The sequence below is a fragment of the Hypanus sabinus genome, chromosome 17 (assembly GCF_030144855.1).
Source record: "Hypanus sabinus isolate sHypSab1 chromosome 17, sHypSab1.hap1, whole genome shotgun sequence".
NCBI lineage: Eukaryota > Metazoa > Chordata > Chondrichthyes > Myliobatiformes > Dasyatidae > Hypanus > Hypanus sabinus.
Genome location: NC_082722.1, coordinates 42,646,764 through 42,655,454, shown reverse-complemented (window position 1 = coordinate 42,655,454; position 8,691 = coordinate 42,646,764). Strand labels below are relative to the sequence as shown.

The 8,691-nt window shown below is 37.3% G+C and overlaps 1 protein-coding gene across 1 annotated transcript in view; it reads right to left on the bottom strand.

Moving 5' to 3' along the window:
- Positions 1 to 1,726: 1,726 nt before the first annotated feature.
- The window catches only part of mylk3 (myosin light chain kinase 3), a 47,898-nt gene continuing 40,933 nt past the window's right edge, over positions 1,727 to 8,691 (bottom strand). The window contains exons 12-13 of the mRNA XM_059993479.1: positions 7,353 to 7,485; positions 1,727 to 5,393 (exon numbers count right to left, since the gene is read on the bottom strand). Of these exons, the coding sequence (XP_059849462.1) occupies positions 5,319 to 5,393; positions 7,353 to 7,485 (208 nt within the window). The 3' untranslated portion in view covers positions 1,727 to 5,318. The remainder of the gene's footprint in view (positions 5,394 to 7,352; positions 7,486 to 8,691) is intronic.

Genomic DNA, 8,691 nt, shown 5'->3' with positions numbered 1-8,691 from the left:
AACGTCATCCACACTGGTTTTTGCTCAGTTACTCCAAGTTTTTGTGTTGCTGCGGATTCTGGCAACGTGTAGAGTCTTGGTTTTGGTATGGGGTATGGAGGCTAACTGGTGCTGTTGTGGGTGTCTCCATGCATTCACCTGACCCATAGTATGCTGAGTGTGACTGGGATGCTTTCACAACAAGGTGGGTGTGACTGCACAACAGGCTAACATGAGCGTTGTTAGACCGAACTGGAGCGGCGTGGAGGAGTTGATTTCTATGCTTTTGCAAAAGGTTGTGCAGAGTTAGGAGGTTGTGACTTTACTTCTGGAAATGCTGCGAACTTTTACAAGGGTTCTGCAACAAACTTTTCTCATGTTAGCTGAGACAGGTGACAGCTTGTTCTTTTCCTGATATAATTCTTGTCTCTGCCATGTGGGAGCTGCTATAAAATACCCAGGAATAGCAACGTGCTGCTGAGTAATAATTTGTTGTTCCCCCTGAGCAGAGGAGATGCTTGCAAGCACATCGTGGTCTTTGAATGGCAACATGTCATTAAGGGGCAGACTCTATGTAAATAAGGAAGTGCTATACTTAATTAGATTGCTTTTATGCAAAAGCAGAGATATGAGCTCATGAATTTGAATCTCCAGAAACAGATGTGTATCTCCCATTATATAGTTTATCCTCATCGTTACTTTGGTTTCATCCTAGCATGAACAGCACAATGGTGTAGTGGTTAGCACACTGCTTTATAGTGCCAATGACCGAGGGTCAACTTCTGCCATTGTCTGTAAGGAATTTGTATGTTCTTCCTGTGATGGTGTGGGTTTCCTCTGCTCCCACAGTCCAAAGACGTACCTGTTGGTATGTTAATTGGCCACTGTAAATTGTCCCATGATTAAGCTAGGGTTAAATCAGGGGTTGCTGGGTTCATGGCTGTAAGGGCAGGAAGGGCAAATTCCACACTATCTCAAATAAAATGGGCATCCTCCATTCACAATGTTTATTGATCATTTTTTCTCTTTTCCAGTTCTAATGGAGTTTTCAGCTTGAAATATTAATTCTTTCTCTTCCATCAGATATGGGCTGACCTGATCATTCCCAGCATTTTCTGTTTTTATGTGGGATTTGTTTAAATGGGTGCTTGTTGCTAAGTTGCATAAAATAACTAATCAACCAATCATCTTAGAAACTACTCAGTCAACAGAACATGAAGTGAAAAAGCACTTTTTTTTGCTAGCATTCTATCAAATACAAAGAAAATATTGGAAGATACCAATGAGATTAAGGTCAAGGCTGAAGTAACAGAGAAATCCATTTAATATCTATTTAGTTTAGAAGAACAGTATGTTTTTAAGTAATGATGTGAGGTTAGACTTTTTTTTTGGAGAGGTTGGTGCATAGTAATTATGTCTAATTCACCACTAAAGTCTTATTCACACTTTATGTAATAAAAGTGGAGTGTTTTAGGGATTTAATTTGCTATGAAGTAGTTCAGAAATACCTGAAGTTCTTGTCAGTTTACTAATTTCCAAAGATCAGATTTGATAAAGTTGCAAGATAGTTCTCCCTGTGAAGGAGCAGAGAATCACTGACAGCAACTTCTAGAACTGCACAAGTAACAGAGCTTGGGGATATTCCCAGAGTTGTAACTGTCAGGACATAATGGCTGTCCTGTCTGTACCCTTTTGATAAAATGTGTTTATAAGAGACAAATAATTAGAACAATTACATTTTTGAGGTGCTTTATTTTTGAATGTTGTGTTATATTTCAAAGTTAGACATTGCAAAAATTCAACACATTTTAGCTATAAAATTAACCTTTTTTAAGTTTGCCTTCATGGAAGGTCATGCATACACTTTTACTGAATTATGGAAGCAGTGATGACTGAAAACTAAAATAACGTTCCATATTCATAGGCATAAATTTCATGCAGTTCACATTTTAATTCCCAAAAAAAAAGAGCAGCAATACATATTCTTAATTCAGTTTCTTAAATATGCATGCAGGTAAAACTTTCTCCTTTCTAGTTTTATATAAAGATGTTGAAGTTAAAACGTGCAGTTTCAATATTGCTGTCATTCCCCAGCTTTGCATTATGACCTTACTATTCTGAAATATAGACCACAAGAACATAAATCAAGTCACTTGCTCCTCTTGAAATTATTGGCTCAGTGAGGTGCATCGGTGGCTGTATAGTTAATTGATGTATTAATTTCTAGCATTTTACCTATGGGCCATCCAGCGCTGTTAGAGGTGTCATTTTTCATAGTATACCACTGTTAACATTCAGTTATACAAAGCAATTGCTATCACAGTCCGAAAGATACTGCTGGGCAACCAGTGAGAAGGTGAATTATTTTTTCCTAAGCTTTGAAATCCTTGAATTTATCAAACTGCTACATTCAAAATGTTGTGCTAGTTGTATGTAAAGAAGTTATCTTCCTGAAGAATGATACACAAAGTATCTCCACTTTCCTCAGGAAAGCTATAAAGTCCTCACTGTATAGTCCAAAAATATTGTGTTTAAATGTAACAATGATAACTCTTTTCTATAGCAGGCAGTGAATACTGATTTCACAGCTTCAACCCCAAAAATTGATGCCAGTACACATTGCCCAACTTTAGGGACTTTAGAGTGAGGTAGCATAGCCACTGAGCAGGGTAACAGCTGGCTTGTAGTCAACCAAATATGAACCAATCAGCTGTTAATTTAATCCTGTACTCATCAAAATTTTATTCTTCCCACACTCTCCTTGTGTCTCCCCTAGATTCTTCCTCTCACCTATAGGTAATTCACAGTGCCCGATATGCCTACTATTCTATTCGGTTACAAGGTGAACTTCATAAAGACAGTACCAGAGATTAGGATTAAACTCAGTAGGCTTGTCTATTGGAACCTGGGACATGCTTTGATCATCCTATCTTCTACTATTTACTGGAGTTTTCAGGTTCTGGAGAGAATGATTTATTGCAATATTCAGGGGCCAATTGCTGAGATTTTTGAGATCCCAAGAGTATTATTAAACCCTTGCAATTATCACTGTGAATTTGTAAAATAAGGTTTTTATTTCCTTAGGATGTTACTACATACCAGTCCTCTTAACAAAGCCTAAAGAGACATAACCGAAATAGCACAAAGCTTGTGAGTTTTCTTGAGATCATGTTTTGAGATAAAGTGGCCTAGTTAGTTTCTGAAACACAGAGGTATTAGTATTCTTGTAGGAAAAGAAGAGCAATGAGTGTTGAAGATATTGTTAAGGGTATGTATACAGGGCAGTGACAATAATTCAGTGAATGATTGTGTATTTCTATTGAGTTGTGAATTCTACAATGTTGAATCCTATATCCATTTTGGCCAGGGTTTTCTGCTTGGCCTTCTGAACTGTTGAATTGTGTAGAGCAAATCAGTCAGGAAACTCTCAGACTGTTTTGCTCTTTGGGTCTCTCAAGGAACCTTGCCTTCAGGACCAGAATCATCATTTTGGTGCTGACCGAAACTTGAATGCAGAAGCTGGCATATATCGCACAAACATCTGTGAATTTGTCAGTAACCACCTCTACCTTTATTAGGATTCTGAGATATGCAAATTGGGTTAAAGAGGATGTGAAAGCTTTGGGTCTTTCTTTCTTGTATATGCTTCGAAAATGCATTTCAGATTACTTCTATTTGGAACATTCAAATGAATTTTAAAAGAAAAATGTTTGATTTTAACTTGTCCTATATTATAGGCATTTAGGTGATTGGGAAGTCTCCTCTGCCATTTTGATAATCACATTATAAACTCTCCAATGGAAGAGATACTGTTCACGCAAAACCTCTCCAATCTCAGATCTCAAATTAAGCACAAATACCAGGATTGCTTAAGCCTGCTTATATTTTCATAACTAGCACAGAAAATAGTGGGGCTGCATGGGAGGAATGGGAAAGGGCAGGGAGATTAAAGTAGTAACATTAGAATCAATTGGTTTACAGGAGACTGGTACCTGACCATACGTCTTGCATTGCCATAGTGATTAATAGCCCATTTCTTTCATCAGCTGTCAACTGAAGGTTAGTACTGCTGAGAGTTTTTGGATATGACATTATTGTGCCTCTTGGAGTACTTCTATTTATAGCGCTGTACATCTTCTACAGCAAAAATCAATGCATAGAATTTTCTAGAGCAGCATCTACTTGGTTTAATATTTGTAAAATTAATTACAGTTATCTTTGCAATTGTGTTAAATTTCTAATAGTTTCAATATTGATACTACTGATGTTAAACAAGTAAAAAATTGCTATTGACTTAATAGACTTAAAAAAACACGCTTATTATAATTTCCCCAATGATGAATTCAGGCTGATAAAGGATATAATTTAATTGTGTTAAGAAGATAGGGTGGGGAACAATGCCCAGTATTATTTTTAAGAGGCTACTTGGTTGCATTCATTTTCTTTGCCATTCCAACATTACTCAAAACACAGTAATATCTAGAAAACAATAAACAGGTTAAAAAATGACGTACTCATCACAATGCGAAGCTACTGGCAATTTCTTTTGAATGTTCCTCAGAAACTAGATATTAATGTTTCCAAAATGTTAATACATGATATAATGTTAGCAATAAAGCAAATTTTACCTGGAAAAAAATCTATGACATTGTTAATGCCAATCTATATACTCACTTTGGTTAATCCTATGACTTATACTTGACTGTAGTAACATTTTGGTTGTCAAGTATAAAACCCCCTGCACCTAAATTAACATTAGTAATAAAGCTTAAGGTGTTTTAAAAAAAAAATAAAAAAGATTACTGAAGGATTATGTTGCTAGTGATTCATCCTTCCAGGGATTTATTTTCACTTTCTATTGTTCAATGTCTAGTACAATTTTCTAGTAACTAATCTATAACAATTTTTAGTCTGCTTCATTGTAGGATGAAGCATTCTTTTTTAAATTCATTCTTATCAGATTCTCATATTGTCAACATGTCAAATTGAATTCTAGTCATTGGTTAGTAGGTTGACTTTACGTAATTATAATTTTGCATAGCATTCTAAGAGGCATCTATTGAGTGATGGCTCGGCATTAGAAAGGTAAAGGTGCTACCAGATCTGGTAAATCTTTGGGGAAAAAGAGTATTTTCCATATTTCTGCTTTGAAAGATTATATGAATTTCATCATTCAGTTTGGCCAAATTTTTATGAACAGCTGCTTAAATGTTTAAAATATAGCATCTGAATGTAGTCCATACAAAAGGAAGATCCTCCAATTCTGTGATGATAAAGTGCCTGATTTGTTATTTACCAGGCTGTGCCATTTCTTCTGTTGCTGTATCCCAAATCACAGGCTAAGCGTTCTTGCACAAACTCTGTTGTCTGATCTTTTTGAACCTGTTTGCTGCAGCAACTGCGTAATAATTTTTCTGTAAGCACAAATGAAAATTAATCATTAGTCTTGCCTGCACTCTAAAAGTGTTAGCATTTTATTCTTCTGCTATGTGACCTTTTTATTATATGCAATAACATCCCATGACGACACTATGTATACTTGATATAAATCTAACTTAGCTTTTTCCTCCTATTAGTATCACCATTGTAATCAGGAGTAACATGTAGGTGGTAGAAATAATGGAGCCACGCAAGGTATTGAAACCATGCTTTAGAAAAATATCTTTACTATATTCTTCTGGGACTGTGGTATAATTGGGTCATTTGATTCAAGCTAGTATATTTTACAAAAGCCTGCAGGAAAAAATTAACTGTACATGTTTGCCTATTATGGTAGGTAAAATACACCTAGTATGGTACCTAGTCATGGTCTGATCAAGAGTATGGGGTTATTCAGTTTATCTCAGTGAATGTCCCAACTTAATGAAGGGAAAGGATCAATTTGTGATCCTTGTTGGAAAGTTGACATCAACTGAAGACAGGATTAGTGTAGGGCTTGTTTTTCCACCCCTTCAAGACTTAGTGCAGGATGCACACAGAAGTCGAAGCAAATTGAGATAGCAATGGATTAACAGCATATGTGGAAGTACACAAATATCACAGAAAGAGTTGGCCAGAAAGCATAGAATGTTAACACAACATCCTTTGTTATAGTATTCCTCTGTGCCCAAAAGTATAGATTATTATAATAAATTGTGCATAAAATAGAATATGTCCATTATTACAGATTAATTTAGGTTAATTTCCCAAAAAGACAGGATCAGGCTGAGCCCAGCCAACACTTCATATTCACTTCTCACAGAATGTCCACATTTGTACTTAGCTTCTGCAGACGTTCTACTCCCAACATCTCACAGCTGCAATTATTGAGTGGTAACTGGGTTACTGACAGCAGAAAGTAAGGTCTGACCCACAGAAACACCCTGATGTGATGTGAGAACCTCTGTTAACTGGGGTCGGACATGGATGTTGTATCCTAACTGTTGCCCATGCAGCAGACTCCCCTTCTCCACCCAGCAGATGAATCCAAAGAAACAGCAGAGTCTGATACAGTTTGGCACCAGCAGCATCACAGGAGTTGCCAGTCAGCTTTGAACTTAAGATAGGACTGCCTTAGGGACCCCAGCTCCAGGTTTTTTCCTCAAGGTTTACTCCTGAAATCTTCCCCATGGGTGGATGTAGCTGCAAGGCAGCAGAGCTTTCAGATTCTTCTCCTGGATGACCTGCCAACCACAGCTAATGCACCCCATCTGCCTGAAGGCCACTAACCCACCTTTGCCCCTTCTGTCAGTAGAGCCAGACTTGGTTGTCAGAGGCTATTTGAGGTGCATGGCATTGAGAGCATTTAATAGATAGTGAGAATTTAGCACTACCACCTCTACCAGCTAACCTTAACCAGACAACCTTAAGGAACCACCCTGATATCATTCTGACAACCCAGATCATTAAAAGCCTGGTGTATTGTTTCTGCCTCTGATGATCAGAGGTATGGCAGTGGGAAACCATTTAAATAGTCAATCAAGGCTTCTTGAACAATTTTACTTTTAAATTTATTTGAAGCCATATTCAATTACTCCTTGACTCAGTGCTGGATTAAAGCAGGTTCACCTGCATCTGAACTTCAGTACATTTGAGTTTTGGCGCTATAAAGTGCAGGCACGGAAGTCAAGAATTCTGTCACACATTAGCAGCTGATTTTGTGCAGAACAGTCAGCAACAGTTCGCACAATAAGGACCAATATGTTGCACATGAATCCAGCACTCAAATGAGCATGCTTAGGATTGACTTTGGTTTGTTATTATAAGCAGTGAGTTCCTAAATTTCAAATTTGAACCTTAAAGTGGATTTTTATTAACTTTTATGAGCATGTGCACAGAATTTACTATTTCTCACATGGGCAAAATCAATTAAACAAAAGTGAACCACATATTACCTTCCATAGGCGCTGTAACATGTACTTCTGTAACATCACTTGAGATCGAAGGCGGACTCTACACTTGTTTGCTTTCTCTGTTAAGTTGTTCAGCCATTTGTGTTTCAGGCACTGTGACGCACTGAATCTGCCACTGGTAATATTGGAAACATCGTGTTAGCATTGGAAGCAAATTAACACAAGTCATTAGATATATCAACACCATTTTCTTAAAATCCAAAAACCAGTTCTTGGTTCTGATTTCTTTTGAAAGGTAACTGACCAGAAATATCAGTCTTGCTCCACAGATGCTCTGATAGAAGTCATAGAACACCACAGCATGGCCCATCAAATCCATGTTGATTTAATGGGTATTTACATCATTAATGTTATTGAAAAAAATAAGTTGTGGCTTTCATCTAATACCATTCCTCTGATTCCAGCATTAGCAAAGCCTTTTCCAGCTGGGGGTTAGAATTAACACAATGGAGAATTCAATTAATTTCAGAATTCTTAATATCAGCTTAAGAAGTGCCATAGTGAGATCACATCATAGTGTAATTTGTGAAGAGATGCAAAACAGTTGCAGAAGGATATAAACAGATTAAGAGAATAGGTGAGGACCGATGGAAATATAATGTGCAGAACAGGTGAATTGTGAAAAAACTGAAAAGAGTTGTGCAGATCGCATTTGTAAATAAATCAGTGAAAGTTAAGATGCAAATTAAGTAAGCAATTGGAAAGGAAATTGTCAGGCTAGCCTTTAGTGCAAGAGGATTTGTGTACAAGAATAAAGACATTTTCCTTCTAATTATATAGGGTCTGATGGGACACCAATTGAACTTTTGAATACAGGTCTGGTCCCCACATTCATGATGTTTACTATTTGGAATAGTGTATGTGCATCGAGGATGTGCCAGATTGGTTTATTGGACTGGTTGCGGTGGTGGTGGGATGAGGGGTTGGAGTTGCTGTGAGGGGGAGGGGGAAGAGGAAATACTTTACAAAGAGAAAAGTAGTGTTGATCAATACTGTCTCTAGAGGAATGAGAGGCGGACATTGAAAAATACTGTACAGGACTTACCGGTCAAATGCGTCGTTTGGTTCAATAATACCAAGATTAAATGAAAAGCTTGCTTTGTGTACTGTTCATGCAGTACACAGTGCATTAAGCTACAAACATTTGTAGAATAAGACAGCAATAATGAGGAATAAAGTGTAAAAGCTACTGAAAAAGTGCAGTGCAGGTAGATGATAAAGTGCAAGATCGTAACAAGGTGAACTGTGAGTCTGATAGTAGTGGGATGGGAGCTGAACTTGAGCCGAGTGGTATGTGCTTTCAGGCTTTTGTTTCTAGTGC